Raw genomic sequence first — 16948 nt, forward strand, 5'->3', positions numbered from 1 at the left:
CCGTTGGCGTCTGAGTCTGATGTCAAGACTTTTCTGCAGGGGGTTGCTCATACGGTTCCTCATTTTGTCGCTCTCCGATTCCTTCATGGGATCTCAATTTGGTTTTAGAGGTCTTGCATTTAGCTCCCTTCAAATCTTTTGCGAGAAAATTCTTTGTCTTCTCTCCGAGTGTTTTTACTGGTCGCGGTAACTTACATCCGGAGGGTCTCTGAATTGGCGGCTCTATCATGCCTGGTCCATTTCTGACTCTTCATCAGGACAAGGCAGTGCTTTGCGTGGTGCTTTCTTTTTGGCCCAATGTTTCAGTTTTGCACATGAATGAGGACATTGTTTTGCAGTCCTTTTGAGCATCTCCCAGTCATCCAACCTAGATGCTGTCTGTGCTTGCGGACTTGCCAATTCCTTTTTCATCCTCCTGGGGGGTCCCAGGAAGGAGTTGATGGCCTCTAAGGCCACTATCGCTTGCTGGATTCAAATGACTGTTCACGAAGCTTACCGAGTTTTGGGTAAGGCTCCCCCTTTTCGGATCACAACCCACCTTACCAGAGCGGTTGGAGCGTCCTGGGCTGTTCGCCAACAGGCCTCTGCCTTTCAGTTGTGCAAAGCTGCTACGTGGTCTTCTTGACACACTTTTTGTCAAGTTCTATCAGGTGCACACATTTTGTTTCTGCAGACGCTTCCCTGGGTCACAAGGTCTTGCAGGCATCTGTGAAATAGGTTACCATTTCTGTCTCTCCCAATGTAACGAACGAGAAAACAGGATTTTTTGAGTACTCCCTATAAAATCCTTTTCTCGTCCTGTTCATTAAGGGGATACCGCTCCCATCCATTGTGTTTTCAAGGTTTTTTTTTTTGTTCATGGTTGTCTGTTTGAGGGATAGTCCTCTATATTTTGACATACTTATCTTACCTTGTATCTGCTTCTCCTACTGCTTGTGATCAGACTGAATAGCTCCGTGTCTGTGGGCAGGGTATATCCTGTAGGAGAGGACACTTTTTTTAATTTCTTAGTGTCATTCCACCTTGTAGCAACAGCATCTACACAGTCTGTATCCCAATGAACTAGATGAGAAAATGGTTTTACGGTGAGTACTCAAAAATCCTGTTTTAATACATGTCTACGTTTTTTGTTTTTCCCCTGTGGTGGCACTGCAGGGGAATTAAAAACTTGGCGCCAGGCCCTTGCACAAATTACAGTTTATCACTAGGGACTCCCTTGACAAAAATGTATTGACTAAAGTATATACTTCCTTTTAAATACATTTCTGCCCTTCCTTTCGCCAACCATCTCTGGCTCTAGAACAGTTTTGGATTTGTTACCATCTTATACTTTATTAGGGAAAGGAAACTTATCTACTAAACCGATAAATAATTGGATTTTTACTCCTGTGTCCTTTTACATGGTCTTTTTTTCTTTTTCAGGAGCTGGCTGGACCAGGCCCTATCACACCCTGTGACTGCTCTAGACAATGAAAGATTCACTGTTCAGTCTGTGATACTGATACATTCTGTACCTGTCATTCTGGTGAGTTGATTTGGCACTTGTTTTACACAGAGACACAGCACACTTTTCATCTTAAAAAGAAAGGGATCGATATTTTATTATATTGACAAAAAATACATGATCTGTCTTTGATCTATATGGCACTACCATCACAACATGTCCGGCACCTTTATACTTATTTTAGACTTTTCTAAACCTACAGGCTGCCTTTCTCGTCACCAATGCTCTTCGTTTCATTTTCCATGCTCCTGGTGTACCTCCTGCTTGCTATGCTTTGCTTCAACTACAGGTATTTGGTCAATATGGTTTGCGTTTAGTTTTTTTTGTTTTTTGTTAGCCTATTTTCCCATTTGCGTCAAAGCCTCCGCCACAGATCCCGTCAAACTTAACAATCAAAATAGCGCTCCATGCAGTGCTATTCTTCCTGTCAAGACTACAGATACCATGACTGACACCACAATGGAACCCCATTGTAAGTCAATGGGTTTCATGAGACGTCGGTGGTTTCCGTTGTACTTACTGCCACTGCGTCATAGTTTCGGTTTATACATGGAAACCAGGACGCAGATATGAACAGAGCCTTATGATATACAAATGGTTTTGAGTTGATTCTAGTTGTAGAAACTTGTTTTTTTTTTCTAAGATTAAATGCAAACATCACAAGTCTAGATTAAATATATACTGACCGTGTACTATATACTGCACTGCATTTTCTAGTTACATTTGACTTTGAAATGGTTTAAATCCATTCACCGAAGCTGCTATACCACTTTAAAGTTTAGTAATATGAGTTGTTCTGCCTCAGATGTTAAAGCGGCCATACACAGTAGCCCAAAATTGAAGAAAATGTCAGAATTCAACCATAATGAATATTCACTGGGGATAATTAAACCGTGGACGATCATTTAACCCATTCAGTGCCAGGAGTTTTTGGCATTTTGCACCTCTTGTAGCCAGGACAATTTTTACACTTTTGACCCGTATATAAAATCTAAATGACAAAATTAAGAATCACACTAAACGGCCCTACCTATATATTACTGAAAGTGGACACCCGGCATCTTGTTAAAATGCCAATCTGCAATTTTACACACAGGCACTGTCATGCAATTTTCTGTGAAGTTTTAAGTGTCATTTTTCATAAAAAATGCATACACATTAATGTTTGGCTAAAAGTATGCCCCAAGAAAAAAATTAAAATGCACCCCACATCCTAAAAATAAACATTAAAAATTTGCAGCGTTCATACATACCACTTAGGTCTATGTAAGTGTCTTCAGAAAATCACCAGAATTTAAGACACAAAATCTGGTTTAAAGCTGGACATTTTATTTTTTTTAAAAAGTAACATATATAACCCAGGTATTCAACGCCTTAAAAAGTGAGTGCATCCCCTAAGCCCTATATATTTCATGAAGTCAGACAATCTGGCGATTGCAATTGTCTTGACATGCTGTTGGCAGCCATGTCCACCTTCACGTAAATGTGACCAACAGGAATTATTTTGAAAAAAAAGCATTATAATTTACGCCTAAAACTCACATACGTCTACATCAACCTCTATCTGACATTTATGACATATCCTGTGGATATGTCCTAAATATCCCTCATAGAAAACCCCCTTTAATAATTCATACAAACACCATCTTCATGTAACTTTGCATCAAACCGTGATTGTACGAAAAATTTGCATGAAATAAAACTGACTAAAATGAGTACTCGAGCAGACCCCTTACGCAAAAACAATGTCGTTTTCAAATAACTGTAAGATGTTAGACGTTGATACATACCACACATGTCTACCTTCACTTGTGCGTGTTAAAGAACCCCTAAACCACAGGAATGCACCCATTTTTTTTAGTGGATCTAGTTGGAAGCGATCGTTTATGGTGACAGTCAGTGTAAGAAAATATATTTTCTGATTGGATGGAAAACTTTTCCATCCATCAAAAATCTATTAGAGATACTTCTCTAGTGATCGTTATCGCTGTCACTGCAGTGTGTAACGGATATTGCTAACGAAGCAGTCAGCGGCTTTTACGCTAACCATTGGGTACGGACAGGATAAGAATGTGTAAAACTGTGCGAACTTGATTGACGTCTGTGTGTGGTGCATACACATGGATCCAGAACAGTGACCACTTCTTCTTGGCATATAGGTGAATGCTGTGCTGCCAGTTCTCCCTCTTCTCTTCCCTGTTATGTGGATTTTGGTGATGGCGCTATGTGAAGCTCGTGTGCTGGCCCAAATGAGTAGAAACTACCCCATTTCCCTGGTAAGTGTCCTTTCAATTAATCTCTACCAAAAAGTTGAATAACACAGTTTACTGAATTTACTGATGCTACTGAAGGGCAGATTTCTTTGGATTCATAGCTATACCCTTACAAATAATAATCCAGAGCCCTTTCATGTCCTATTGTGCTGGATTATGGGAATTTTACTATCTATCTATCTATCTATCTATCTATCTATCTATCTATCTATCTATCTATCTATCTATCTATCGATAGATATACACACATAGATGGATAGAGAGATATATATATATATATATATATATATATATATACATGTATATGCCCATTTTATTTTATGCCCACTTTACCTTATTCCACTGTACTGTCTTTTTTTTTTTTTTTTTTTTTGTATTGTTCCACTCTATCATGCTCTTTCACGGTTATTTTGTTTTTTTTATTCCTGCTACAAATGTTTGTTTGTGCCTCTTTTTTTTATTTTTATTCTAGGTGGCTAAGTTCTCTGAGGATACTCTTAGCAGTTATACAGAGGGTCCATCAACACAGGTCTGCATCTAGGGGAGTAGCTGATTTTCAATTGCTCTCAATCACAAAACTTCTGCTTCATTTTTTATTTTATTTCTATGGTCCCAATTTCTGTTCTGTATTTTTAAAATTATAACATTTATGTGATCTTTTTAATAGGAAATGTTGCGGTCCGTGTGCGCTAACTTCCTGCGTGTTATTAGGGGGAGCTGTGAGACAATGGCATATACTTCTAGTTTGTTGCACGGTCTGGGATCTGTCACGGTGAGTAAAGTGTCCAGGACGTTGGACTTTGTTAGCATGGTTACGTTTCTTTCATGTGCAGACTGATGATGTTCATGTTTTGGTCACACTGGTCAATATGGTTATGTATATCTAATGTATATCATGTGGATGATTGTGATATATACCATGCTTATTTTTAGGCACAAAGCACATTAAGGCCATCGTCACTCGGTAAATCCTCCTTAAGGTCCTCTCACACGGCCCGCTAGCTCGTTGATCGGCGCTCATCTTCTCCTTTCACAAGGAGCTATGATCAGTAATGTATGGGGACGAGTGATCGTTACTATAATCGCTTGTCCCCATACATTTTTATCATGTCCGCTGCCCAAGTGTACACACAGGGAGATGTGCTGCCGATAACGAGAATATCTCTTGCTGAATAAACGATACAATTAGCCGATGAACGAGCGTTTGCTCGGTAACAAGCGTTCATATGATCGCTTGTTTGCCTGACTATTGGCCTGTGTTAAAGGGCCCTTAGAGACCAAGAGCAGAAATTCTGAAATAGCTAGTCTCCACCAGCTTCAAGCATTTAAACGGAAAAGCGTTGTGTTGGCTATCCGCTCCAGGGCTTTTATTTCACCTTTATATAAACACAAACAATTGGTTGCAACAGTAATGCCATCGGTCATTCAGACACTGATCGCTGTTTGAATGCACAGGAAGACAGACTTTTTTTGTGATCTCTCTCTCCCTTGTGTTTTAATGAGACCACTAAAGAACCGGAAATTCCAGTGAGGTCATAATTAGGACTTCTTCAATAAGGGAGATCCCTGTGTCTTGTGTATTTTTTGTTCCAGTTCCCTTACTATTTTATTCAAACACAGCGTTTTCTGGTTTAGTTTTTTTTATCATTTCAGTGACAAATGTTCATTGTTCTGAATGGGATTCCATGAAATCTCATTCAGACAGTGCAGTTAAAAACTGCAAGTGCTGCTTTTTTTTTTCTTGTATTCGCTACATTCTCCATCAGATTTGCTTGCCACTGTTTCTCCATTAAATTCAATAGGGAACACCGCGGAAATGAAAAAGCCGAAACATAACGTGTTTTTTTTTTATAAAACCACTTTTGTAATTGTGGCCACATTGTACCAAAAATAATTGGATATTTCTACTCACCATAAAATCTTTTTCTTGTTGAATTAATTGAGGGACAATCACTATTTATATAGGCCTTTGCCACTAGGAGGCTGACACTAGCTAGGAAAGGTCTTGGCTCCACTTACACTGGCTAAATCAGGTTGTACAGAAGCTGTAGGCCAAGACAACAAAACAAACAAAATTTCTGCAGTCACAGTAGAAAAACCAACCAAACGGCCAGAACAACAGGTCCCTGGCCTGGTACAACAAGAGGATGGGATCGTGACCCCAATCAATAAAACGAGAGAGAGATTTTACAGGGAGTACAAACATTTTCTCTCGAACAGCAGGGACTGCTCTCTCGTTACTGGCTGTACAACAGAACAGCCCATACATGGCACGTCACTAGTGACGTTTCGTATACACGGAAGAAAATGGATGATCAAAACAGCGGCCAGAGTGACGTCAGCCATCATGTACCCCATTGCAGCATCTGGAAACGGGGTCAATTTGGAAAATGTAAGTACATTACAAATGTATTTACATTCATAAGTCACAAGAATTAACAAATACACATTTTAACTCGGAAAACCCCTTTTAAGGGAAGACCAAGCATTGTTGGAAGGATAGGATCCTGGGCACGGAACATACCATAGGATGGAAACTGCAGTTTTTACCAGCCTTCCACGTGCGGTGGTTCACCTTGGCAGATTGAAGTTTCTGAGCCTTCAACATCGTCTGGATGACTGGTTCATATAGATTCCCATCTCTCAGAACCTCTGTTACTGTTAAAACCATGCCATTAAACGCATCTGAGGTAAAACGGTGGAATAGCGAACCTTTGGAAAGGAGGTCGGGGACCAGAGAATATACTGCGATGGCCCTGGGATCCTCGCCCTGGCCACGTAGGTTGGAACCTTGTGGTTGAGAGAAGATTCAAAGAGATCCATGTCCGGCATTCCCCACTGCTTGCAAAGATTCGGGAATCCATACATCTTTTCCAACACAGAAAATCTGCAGCCCAGTTGTCCACTCCTGGTATGTGAACTGCTGACAGTGCTGGTACATGACACTGCGCCCATAGTATAATTTGCAAGAACCCCCACTGAGCTGCTTGACTCCTAGAGCTTCCTTGGTGGTTCAGATAGCCAACCACTGTGGATTGTCTGGATTGTGACCGGCCGACCTTGTAGAAGTAAAGTTCAAATGGAGAGGGCAAGGAAGATTGCCCTCAATTTTAGAAAGCTGATCTGCAAGGATGTCTGCTCCTGCGACCAAGTGCCTTCCACCAGGGCAACTCATTAAGAGATTCCGAGAGTGCTGGAGAATCAACTTGTCCAGTGACTCTTGAGACCTGTCCTAGAATGAGAAGATCGCCCCCTGGTCGGACCTTGAGTGAAATTGCGAATATGGAACTGCTTTGAAGGATGACACCATCTTGTACATCACCCGCATGCAAAAGCAGATTGAAAGCGGGCGTGTTCCGGCTAAGGAGAGCCACCTCAGCTCGTAGGGTCTTGATCTTGTCCACCGGGAGATAGACCTTTGCTGTCCTGGTGTTGAAGATCATAGCCAGAAGATACCAAGGTGGTCGTCCAGGAAAAGGATAGCACCATGGTGCGAAGGAGCGCCATAGGAGTCGCCAGGATCTTGAAGACCCATGGTGAGCGAGGAGAGGGTGACAAACTGGAAATGTTGAGAACCAATCCTGAAACAAAGGAAGTGCTGGTGGCTCCTTGCGATAGGGATGTGGAGGTATTCATCTCGAAGAACGATTCAACCACCGACCTCAGGAATTCCATGCCAAACCTCCGAATGAAGCAGGTTAACTTCTGCAAATCCAGGAATGGTCAGTGATCTATCCTTTTTGGGAAATGTAAAAAGATTAGAGTAGAACACCTGAAAATGTTCCAAATTAGGACGATAACTTTCTGTTGGAGAAGGGAGCAATGTGAAAAAGCAGAAGCGCAATCCGATGCATAAGAAGGGGTCAACAGGGAAAAAAAAATCTACCTGGTGGAAGGGTCAGGAACTCAGTCTTGTATTCAGGCAACACCACCTCCCGACCCCAGGCGTTGTTCACATGAGCAAGCCAAGTCTCCTGAAAGGATAGACGTTCGCCCCACTCGGAGAGGGTGGACAACATTTAAGCTAACGATATCTTGGCAGAGAAGGTGTTCTGGGCCCTAAAGAGGTTTTGCTAATCAGGTCTAGGCTTGAAAAACAGGTGTCTGGGTTCAGTGGAGCGGGCTAGTCCTCTTGTGTAATTTCTGTGGAGAGAAGGACCTCTGGGAGGGAGAGCTAGGAAAAACACAGAATTTCTGAGAGCGCAGAGAAAGCTGTGGACTGTACTAAGGCTGCAGATAACGCTTACTGCCAGAAGGCGCATAGATGATTTTCGTCCAAACATTTTCCAAAAAGTCTTCCACCAACAAAGGGAAGGCTAAACAAGCTTTACTTGGAAGAGGCTCTGTCACCACATTAGAAGTGGCCTATCTTCTACATAATGTGATCGGCGCTGTAATGTAGATTACAGCAGTGTTTTTTATTTAGAAAAACAATCATTTTTGACGGAGTAATGACCTATTTTAGATTTATGCAAATTACTTTCTTAATGCCCAACTGGGTGTGTTTTTTACTTTTTGACCAAGTGGGCATTGTGGAGAGAAGTGTATGCGAGAAGTGATGTATATTAACTTTCAAGATACTTCAGTAACGTTAATGTGTGAGTATGTGACTGCACATCATGATCTAGAAAGATCACTGTGTGCTGAGTAAATGAATGGAGAGAAGTGTATGAGGCTGATTGGTCACGGATTGGTCAGCGTCGTACACTTTTCTCCACAACGCCGGCTTGGTCAAAAAGTAAAAACACGCCCAGTTGAGCATTAAAGTCATTAGCATAAATCTAAAATAGGTCGTAACTCTGTAAAAATTTATTGTTTTTCTAAATAAAAAACACTTTTGTAATCTATATTACAGCGCCGATCACCTTATGTAGAAGATGGGGCACTTCTAATGTGGTGACAGAGCCTCTTTAAAGAGGCTCTGTCACCAGATTTTGCAGCCCCTATCTGCTATTGCAGCAGATAGGCGCTGCAATGTAGATTACCGTAACGTTTTTATTTTTAAAAAACGAGCATTTTTGGCCAAGTTATGACCATTTTTGTAGTTATGCAAATGAGGCTTGCAAAAGTACAACTGGGCGTGTTTAAAGTAAAAGTCCAAGTGGGCGTGTATTATGTGCGTACATCGGGGCGTTTTTAAAACTTTTACTAGCTGGGCGTTCTGACGAGAAGTATCATCCACTTCTCTTCACAACGCCCAGCTTCTGGCAGTGCAGACACAGCGTGTTCTCGAGAGATCACGCTGTGTCGTCACTCACAGGTCCTGCATCGTGTCAGACGAGCGGGGACACATCGGCACCAGAGGCAACAGATGATTCTGCAGCAGCATCGGCGTTTGCAGGTAAATCGATGTAGCTACTTACCTGCTAACGCCGATGCTGCTGCAGAATCAACTGTAGCCTCTGGTGCCGATGTGTCCGACACGATGCAGGACCTGTGAGTGACGTCACAGATCTGCACTGCCAGAAGCTGGGCGTTGTGAAGAGAAGTGGACGATACTTCTCGTCAGAACGCCCAGCTAGTAAAAGTATTAAAAACGCCCCGATGTACGCACATAATACACGCCCACTTGGACTTTTACTTTTAAACACACCCACTTGGACTTTTGCAAGCCTCATTTGCATAACTACAAAAATGGTCATAACTTGGCCAAAAATGCTCGTTTTTTAAAAATAAAAACGTTACTGTTATCTACATTGCAGCGCCTATCTGCTGCAATAGCAGATAGGGGCTGCAAAATCTGGTGACAGAGCCTCTTTAAGCCAAATAGAGCGCCGAATGGCAATTGATTACCCCTAGTGTTTTTGTTTTTTTAGAATTACTTACATCTTTCAGGTACTCCAAACTCTCTTTTTATCACAAATATATAATATCACTTTATACAGATATATTGATTTGATATATAACCATGCTAGATGTCATGGATTTTTAGTGGAATGTAATTTACGATTGTATTCATTGCACTTTATGCACATGTTTATTGGCTGCTCCACCCATTATGCTGTATTTTGTACCTGTGTATACCCTGCTCACGTGTGTTGGCTGTGCTTGAGAAAGACTGTTAGCCGAAATTTTTCACGCATGGATTATAGTTTAACTTTTCTTATTGCTATTTTAATACAAGGGCAGGAGGGACAGAGCCCATTTAGACTTGCACCCTGCATTCTATTGCTTTGGCTTAGGAATAGTGGACCGCATCCATTTTGTGTTCTAAAGGAGTTAGGGAAACAGCCGATCACGTTTGCTTGGCTGTCTACGTAACTCCGATGGAACAGAATGGAGTGAGAGACCTTGACGACCGTTGTAGTCACCTGCATGTGATACTGGAGAGACCGTTTTCTGCTTTCTAAGGCCTCATGTACACGGCCATGTCTGTAATCACAGTCCGCCATTATGGGCATGGCTGGCAGCCGCGGACAGTTACCCGGATTATGGGAGCACGGTCCGTAAAAAACAAAAGATAAAACATGTCCTATCTTTTGCGGAGGCTTTCTATGGCCTGGACCGTCCATGGTCAATAGAACTGAATTGGTCCGTAATTACAGACAAATTCTGCGGTCGTGTGCATGGGCAGTAAAAGAGGGCTATTTTGAACAGTTGGACTCATGCTCACATAAATGCGCAGGAATATTTGTACCAAAGAATAGACAATGTCAAGAAGGAGGGTTGAGGACTTTGCATGTCTTTCTTTTTTTACCTCACTCACTAGTTTTGATGTAGTTTAATTGATGTTGTTTGACAAAGTGTTAGAAATACAAAGATGTTTAGCGGAGTAATCCATGTTGTGCTCTTAAAGGTCATTTGTTGCGTGGATAAACAAGGAGTCCTTTCCTGGCCGAATCCCAGCCCAGAGACGGTTCTGTTTTTCAGCGGTAGGGTAGATCATGCCGCTGAAAGACACGATGATCTCACCGATCAATTATCCCTGCGTTCGTACTGCCAGACCGATATGGAGGACGAGGTGATTCTTCTATATTGTTGTTTTTGTTATTTCTCTGAAGCTTGTCTTTGTGAATGGAAGTGACCGAATGACTTTCCGATCTATTTTCTCCACAGACTCAAGAGATGGTAGCGCTGTTAGCAGAGACCAGTAACCTACAGCTAGTGAATAAGCAGGAAAGTATTGAGCGTCAAAGTGATCTCGCTCGACCTTCTGATACACAGAAAAAACCTCAAAGTCAGAACAAACCTGCATGGGGGTCTAATGTGAGCTTCAGCCATGACACTGGTGGACAGGTATATATATATTTTATATATGTGTATTTATTTCTGATATACAAGTCCGAAATAAGATACTGAGGATCTGCAACGCATTGACAGATTGAGAGTCTGCACAGCAGGTCCATTTCCTGGCGTGTTTTGTTGAGGGTTTTTTCTCCGCGTGTGGATGAGAGATTTGTTCAAATCTCATTCACGTTGCTGCTACTGTAATACGTTGTGGAATTGCCACATGGAAATTCCATGCCATTTCTGTCCCGTATGCGGAAGGCCTTTGGCTCTGTTCACTCTTGCATTTGTTATTTTCCATCAGGTTTTTTTTTTTTTTGCTATGTGAAGGTTAGGCATGGTTCAAACCACGTTTTAGCCCTACGTGTACACGCAAAAAGTGTATATAGGGCTCCATCAGCCGGACGGGCCAAAAGAGTGTCCGTTTTTTTCAGCTTCTGCTGACTGTAATTTCAGCTTATTGATAAAAAGGAGCAGCGTTGTTATTATAGACACTGCTTTTCTTTTATTGAATTTGGTTTAAGAACGGAGAAAGTCTCTTCTGACAATCATGATGTTTTACCAGTTTCCCTGATACGTACTTGCATTTCATATTAAAAAAAAACAGGTTTTTAAATAACACTGCGTTGTGCCGTTCCTCTGTTATTCCTCTTGGAAAGGTATGAATAAATTGAGATCTAAGTGTTAGGGTCTGTTCACACGCAGTAGCAAAATATGTCTGAAATTACAGAGCTGTTTTTGCCTGAAAACCGTTCCTGATTTTCAGACGTTTTTTAACATCTTGCGTTTTTCGCGACATATTTTACGGATGTTATTGGAGCTGGTTTTCAAAGGAGTCCATGAAAAAAATGTCCCAAGAAGTGACCTGCACTTCTTTGACGCGGGCGTTTTTTTACGCGCCGTCTTTTGACAGCGACGCTTAAAATGACACCTCGTGGGAACAGAACATCGTAAAACCCATTGAAAGCAATGGGCAGATGTTTGTAGGCGTAATGGAGCCGTTTTTTCAGGCGTAATTCGAGGCCCGAATTACGTCTGAAAAGAGTGCGTGTGAACATACCCTTACCATTCCCCTTGTGTCCCTGCACTCTCCACAATGTCAATATGAGCACTTATTGAACAGTATCCGCGTGTTTGTACAGAAGCTATTGACAAGGAGAGTAACGGCCAGTTGTCCATTTATTAAATGAGCTGACCGTTACTCTCTAAGTTACTAAAAAAAAAAGAATCTGAAGATTTTGTCTGGTTTGGTCCGTGCTTCCTTTATCCTAAGAAAAAACAAGAAACTGAAGTGATGTCAATGTTTCGTCTTTGTCAGTATTTCACAGCAGAAGTCTTACAAGTACCCCCATCAGGTCATGATTTGGAGATTTCCCATAGAGAGAACAAGTCCGGATGTACTGACCATAATCAGATCACCTCTGCAAATCCTGAAAACATGGGCTGGTCTGGGTACTTGAAGACTGGAGGTACAAACAGGTCTTTGTTCATGTTGTGCATTACGTGTCCCTCTGCTAATGCCTTCATTTTGGTGAAGTTGTTTGTTTTTTAATGGATTTGTCTTTTTGTAATTTTTTAAGCAGTTGAGCAGCGAGGTGGACGATTATGTTTGTGACTGTCACCTAGAAATGCTCCGGCTGTCACAAGACCAACAGAACCCTCAGAGCATTCAGTTTGATGAGTCGAACTGGCAGCTCCATCTGAGCTCCCTAAAACCTCTAGGGCTCAATGTATTGCTGAACCTCTGTAATCCAGGAGTTACCACCACACTTTTCCGCTTCTCTGATCATTTGCGCCATATTGCGCTCCAAGAAACGCACAGCTCTGTGCTTCCTGGACACATTCCTTGGGGACTTTGTGACTTTTCAAGACTTATAGGTGCGGTTTGGTCACTAATCTTTTCTTGTTAACACTTTAAGGACCAGACTAATTTTCGGTTTTATCCTTTTTTTTTTTTTTCATCCCCCACCTTCACAAAGTCATAAATTATTTTATTTTTTTCTTTGGCACAGCCATATGAGGGCTTAATGTTTACGGGATATATTGCACTTTCTAATGGCACTATTTAATACTATCTTTGATGTACTGGAAGGCTGGGAAAAAAATTCTGAATGGGGTAGAATTGGAAAAAAACAATAGTACCGCTGTTTTCTTATGAGTTTCGTTTTTACGGTGTTCACTGTACGGTGAAAATGACACATTACCTTTATTCTGCTGGTCTACGATCACGGTGATACCAAATTTATGTAGTGTTATGTTTTAGTACCTTAAAAAAAAAGATGCCGTTTTTATTGATACCATTTTTGGGATTTCCTGGCATTTCGATCACTTTATATAAAAAATTTTAGGGCAAGTTGAAGTGGCAAAAAAAACCTGCAATTCGGCCATTTTTATATTTTATCCAAATATTTTTATAGTTCGGGCGTTTTCTGACATGGGAATACCTAATGTGTTTGTTTATCTTTGTTTATTTATTTTTATATGTGATCTAGGGAAAGGGGGCTGATTTGACTTTTCTTAAATTTTATTTTTTATTCCAATTTTTTTTAGCCACAGGCAGGTCTCAATAGTAATTTTTCCTGAAACAGGCCTGGAAACGTTCAGAAGGCTCCCAGCTGCTATAGGAATACACGGCTCTCGCTATCTTGGCGCCCGGGAGCCAGTGACCGCCGGTAAACTGAAAGTGATAACTCCTCAGATGCCGGTGGTTACACCTGAAAACGGCATCTGAGGGGTTAAAAGCTTGCGATCAGATGTCTGATCGCAAACATTGCCGCTGGTTCCCTGCTGTGTAACACAGCTTTGCTTTAAATACCCTTTCCCGACGTGAATCTACAGATTAGCGACGGGAAAGGGTTAATATCATTGGGGACATAGCAATATGGATATAGGCCTTTACCACTAGAAGGTTGACACTGAGTAGGAAAGAAGTGTTCGTTCCGCCTAGGCAGGCCATACCCTTTTCCACAGCCACTAGGCTGATTTGCTGTAGTCGAGTGTCTTCAAGTGGCAGACATGTCTGATACCCTTCTTCTTCTTTTTTTTTTTTTTTTAAGTTTTATTCCTTATTTTTCAGGTTTGGGGTTATTTGCAGACTGGGGTGCCAGACTAGTCAATCTCCCTGAGGCTGCTAGGAAAACAGGCAGTCCTCTTCTCTGCGCCTTCCTCTCCACGTTTTTTACTGCTTCTGCAGGTGGCATGCCGGAAGCCCCCCTTAAGGATTTTAATATGCAGCCAGGTTCTGTCGATGATGTACTATGCCTGCGGTTGCTGCAAGACACCCCTATACTCTCAGTGCCTTCTCCAGAGCTTCCCAGGTTTCCTCTGACGCACCTTCTCAACATGATGTCCCCCCAAACTCGGCCAATGTTCTTATCCCAGGCCATAGGGGTCCCTTGTAGACTCTTCCACCCCATTGTTGAGATCCTGGAGCGCCTACCATCCCAAATAACGTCCCGGTCCAGCGGCCCCTAGTAATCCCCTCATGGGGAAATGCAGCCTTGCCCTTGTGGCAGGCCACGCAAGAAGCTCAGGCGCGCTGGAGACAAGTCCTGCTCCTCCTATATTCCCTTCAGGATCAGTCCGTCTCCTCTGACTTAGATTCAGAGTCTGAGCAGGAGGCTATATTAGCGTCATCTATCCAGGAATTGATCCGTGCTAAGTTTGAGGACATCCTCTATGGAAGGGAAACACTCTGACAGGCGCTTAGCAGTCTCCAAAACGACGGATATGCTTTTTTGGAGGATCTGGTCAAGAATTGGGCATTCCCTCAATCTGTGCAGCCGCTGGAATTATGGCTTTCCAAGCACACTCATACCACTGTCAAACAGTCTCCCTTACTGATTCCCTCAACCGGTAATTGAAATCACTTTTTCAAAATCTGTTTGTGTGGCGTCGGGTCTTCCCTGTGCCCAGACTTTGCCTCTTCCTGAGTGAGCAAGGTCTACATCATTTGGGCCAGACGGAATCACCAGGACATTTCAGGAGAAGCATTACTGGAAGAATGAACTGCTCTGGCCTCTCAACTTCTTCATGCCTCCAAGTTTTTATGTGAGGTCTTTATTGAGTCAGTCCAAATTACTGCCATTGGAACCAATAACTCTGTTGCAGCGGACCTTGCTTCCGAAATAGACCTCACTGGTCTTCTCTTTTCTGGTTCCTCAGTGCAATTCCACAGAATAGTACTTGACAACCCTGTCTACATGGCCAGTGCTCCCAGGCTCTTGCAGTAGATTGTCACTCTTTGGAACGGGTTCTCACTTCTTTATTTCTTCTTCCCCTTCCAGTCCTGCATAGGTTCTCTGGTCAAAGCAGAGGGCATTCCCGCAGCTCTTGCGGCTCCAGACTGGCATCGCAGGGCCTGGTATGCGTATATCGGAAACCCTAGTTGGCAAAAGTGTACCATGGCACATGGAAGGCTGCCTCCTGGGCGGTATAGCACCAAGCATCAGTCTTTTTCAGATCTTCAAGGCTGCTACCTGGGCTCGGTGCATACGTTCACACAGTCCTTTTAGATTAATTCCAGGGCATCCTCCAATACCAGCCTGGCCACAAGGTTCTTCAAGCTGCTGTGTGTTGGGTTGCAATGTAGATTGATTCTTTTGCCCACCCTCTAAACCCTTCTTTAGGATGTCTGTTGGGGCTGTGTCCACCAATGATCTTAATGAGAATTTTTTTACTCACTGTACAATTCTTTTGTATTCTTGTTGAATTCATTGAGGGACTCGCATCCTGCCCATAGTTGATTCTCTCTGGACACGGGACCCTCCTTCACGGTTTGTGAAGGGTACATTGTTCCGTTTTTGTCTTTTCTTCTCTTACTGCTTTTGGACAAAACTGATTAGCATAGTGGAAGGGGTATGGCCTGCCTGGGCGGAGCCAACATTTCTTTCCTAGTGTCAGAATTCTAGTGTCAATGGCCTATACCCAAGGAGCTTTGCCCCCAATAAATTTTAGAATAGGATTTTACGCGGAGTACAAAAATTATATATTTTTTTGCTTGCTACTTCTGTCTTGTTTTTGTTTTTTTCACTATCTGACTCTTCTTTCATGAACCTTTTTTTTAAGATCTTCTCAACGTTTTGTTAACTACCTCTCTGATCTTCATGTTTAGGTTTCACACCAGGGGCCAAGGAACTGTTCAAACTGCAAAATCATGTTGCACTCTATAGCCTTCCAAGTGAGGAGCCTGTAAAGGAGACTTTACTTACCAAGCTTCCAACTGGTGCCAAACGCAAGCCACCCCTTAGTCACATGATCAGTCTTTTTGTCAGAGATGTCACCACCAGTACGTACCATTTAGCTTTTCATTCCCCATTACTGTATATCACACTAATTTCTCTGGCTGCTATTTGCATCCAATTAGATCAAGATGTAACATAGATGCATACCACCTTAATCTCTTCTTTCTGTAACTCTCAGACACAGAGCAGATGCTATCCCATGGAACAGCTGATATTATCCTTGAAGCCTGTACAGATTTCTGGGATGGAGCTGATATTTACCCCCTCTCTGGGTCTGACCGGTACGGTACATAACACAGCACTCTCTTCCCATGACCAATGGACAATAAAAAACCATAGAATGTTGAACAATGCTCCAAGTTATTTTTTTCACCTCTCCTGACCTGTGTATTTTAGGGTTCCACATGAAATCCCAATTCTGAAGCAGCTTTCCTTAGAGCTCTGCATTTTGCCATTCGCCTATTAATTTTCCTGGAAATGTGTGAATAAATTGATAACTGGGCGTTACCATTCCCTTTGTCAATAGGTTGTGTCTCTACACTGACACTGTCCGCACTCACTGGGCAATGTCAGAGGGCAGGTACCCGCACCATTAACTGGTATGACGGTAATACACAGTTGTCAATCTATTTGTAGAATTCCAGTTGAAATAATACATGTCAGGAGAGCTGACAGCTCCTCTTATTCTATACTCACAAATG

General features: G+C 42.3%; 1 protein-coding gene across 6 annotated transcripts in view; it reads left to right on the plus strand.

Annotated features, from left to right (window-relative positions):
- The window catches only part of TMEM94 (transmembrane protein 94), a 53768-nt gene that overhangs the window by 20571 nt on the left and 16249 nt on the right, over positions 1–16948 (plus strand). For 3 of the 6 annotated variants that reach the window (XM_075845956.1, XM_075845951.1, XM_075845953.1), the window contains 10 exons: positions 1423–1525; positions 1707–1793; positions 3664–3780; positions 4250–4306; positions 4445–4549; positions 10574–10738; positions 10834–11013; positions 12585–12882; positions 16118–16291; positions 16426–16528. In XM_075845956.1, the coding sequence (XP_075702071.1) occupies positions 1423–1525; positions 1707–1793; positions 3664–3780; positions 4250–4306; positions 4445–4549; positions 10574–10738; positions 10834–11013; positions 12585–12882; positions 16118–16291; positions 16426–16528 (1389 nt within the window). The remainder of the gene's footprint in view (positions 1–1422; positions 1526–1706; positions 1794–3663; positions 3781–4249; positions 4307–4444; positions 4550–10573; positions 10739–10833; positions 11014–12584; positions 12883–16117; positions 16292–16425; positions 16529–16948) is intronic. The other 3 variants (XM_075845952.1, XM_075845954.1, XM_075845955.1) reach the window with 2 other exon arrangements.

This window comes from Rhinoderma darwinii, chromosome 13, assembly GCF_050947455.1.
Source record: "Rhinoderma darwinii isolate aRhiDar2 chromosome 13, aRhiDar2.hap1, whole genome shotgun sequence".
In the NCBI taxonomy this organism is placed as follows: Eukaryota; Metazoa; Chordata; class Amphibia; order Anura; family Rhinodermatidae; genus Rhinoderma; species Rhinoderma darwinii.